This window comes from Piliocolobus tephrosceles, chromosome 1 (assembly GCF_002776525.5).
Source record: "Piliocolobus tephrosceles isolate RC106 chromosome 1, ASM277652v3, whole genome shotgun sequence".
In the NCBI taxonomy this organism is placed as follows: Eukaryota; Metazoa; Chordata; class Mammalia; order Primates; family Cercopithecidae; genus Piliocolobus; species Piliocolobus tephrosceles.
Window position 1 is genome coordinate 210326601 of NC_045434.1, and position 1674 is coordinate 210328274.

General features: G+C 60.0%; 1 protein-coding gene across 1 annotated transcript in view; it reads right to left on the bottom strand.

Annotated features, from left to right (window-relative positions):
- DISP3 (dispatched RND transporter family member 3) overlaps nt 1-1674 on the bottom strand; it is a 63185-nt gene that overhangs the window by 18062 nt on the left and 43449 nt on the right. Inside the window, exon 11 of the mRNA XM_023191985.1 lies at nt 637-750. Coding sequence (XP_023047753.1) covers nt 637-750 — 114 coding nt within the window. The remainder of the gene's footprint in view (nt 1-636; nt 751-1674) is intronic.

Consider the following 1674-nt stretch of genomic DNA (forward strand, 5'->3'; position numbering starts at 1 on the left):
GGGTGGGAGGGATGGTGGGGGAGGTGGTGGGCACAGGGATGGGGTGGGAGGGATGGTGGGGGAGGTGGTGGGCACAGGATGGGGTAGCAGGGATGGTGGGGGAGGTGGTGGGCACTGGGATAGGGTGGCCCAGATAGCGGAGGTGACAGTGATGAAGGGCATCCTGGTGAAGGTGTGCCAGTGATGGTTCAGGGCTGGTGCTGGGAGTGACAGTGGTAGGACAGAGGTGGTGACAGTGCCACAGGGTGACAAGGACACAGAGCTGCCTGACGGGGGATTCATTCCTCCAGTACACTTGTCCCAGCACCCACCACTGAGGGAAACTGCTGCAGGGACAAGCCAGTGTTCGGGACCTGGGACGCCTGCCTCTGCCCCTGGACACTCAGGATGGCTTTGGTGCACAGGGAGGGCTTGGGGGGCACCACAGACCAGGGTGTCACGGGAGCTTACTGTCCTGGTGGGATGGCAGGTGAGGGCCCCAAATTCACCCCCCATCCCCAGCTCCTCTGCAGTGACCAGGAACACACAATGTCCATCTTGAAGGAGAATCCAGAAGGAATTTTATCTGCTCCCCTTACAGGGCCCCCAACCCTAGTACCAGGGAGGATTTCCCCACCCTCCACCCCCAGTGCTCACCCTGCAGGGTGGCCTCAGGCCGGCTGGCCCAGGGAACCCCCGAGCCTCGCCTCTTCTTCTCCAGGGACGTCCGGATGTTGTTCTGCAGGCTGTGGGGCTTCTCCTGGAACAGACCTGCCCCGCAACGCCACGTCAAGGACAGCAGGACAGCAGGGCATCCCGGGCTGGGCCCGATGGGCAGAGGCAAGAGGCTGGGATCTGACACAGTCTCAGGAACTGGGGCCCAGGGACTGGAGGAGGTGGGTGTGTGGGGGTAAGAAACTAGGAAGAACTTTTAAAAAATCAAATACCAAACTTTTAGGAATTTTAGGCCCAGAGAAAGGCACCATCAGCCTGCCCAGAGAAAAACACTGAAACGCTCCCTGCTCACCCTCTCTGTGCCACTCTGCCCCCTGCTCACCCTCTCTGTGCCACTCTGCCCCCTGCTTACCCTCTCTGTGCCACTCTGCCTCCTCTGTCGGGTAGGGATGATGCCATACTTCCCTTGGGGGTGGGACATCACATCCTCTGCATCCAATTAACAGGAGTGACTGTTAGGGTGACCCAAGGTCATCAGCTGGCAGATATGTTGGGAGACATATATGCCTGTTTTGTTTCAGGTGTTGTGTGTTAGCCCTTTGGGTTTTTTAAATTAGAAATGAGAGAACTGCACCTTCAAAGTTTTAACCCTCACAGCCATCCTGAGGCTGTTCCCGTGAACCCCACTTGATGGAGTAGAAAGCAGAGGTGAAGGGACCTGCCCAGAGAGGGACTTGCTGCCCCATTGGGGTCTGGCCTTGCCGGCCCCTTGTAAAGCCGAAGCACTCTGCTGCACTCTGAAGGGGTCCCTCCAAGAGGCAGTTCTCAGAGGAAGAGGTACAGGGAGCAGGGGCTGGGCTCTGGCTGGGGTCCTGGCTGGGGTCTGGCTGGGGTCCTGGCTGGGCTGTGGCTGGGGTCCTGGCTGGGCTGTGGCTAGGGTGCTGGCTGGGCTGTGGCTGGGGTCCTGGCTGGAGTCCTGGCTGGGGTCCTGGCTGGGCTCTGGCTGAGGTCCTGGCTGGG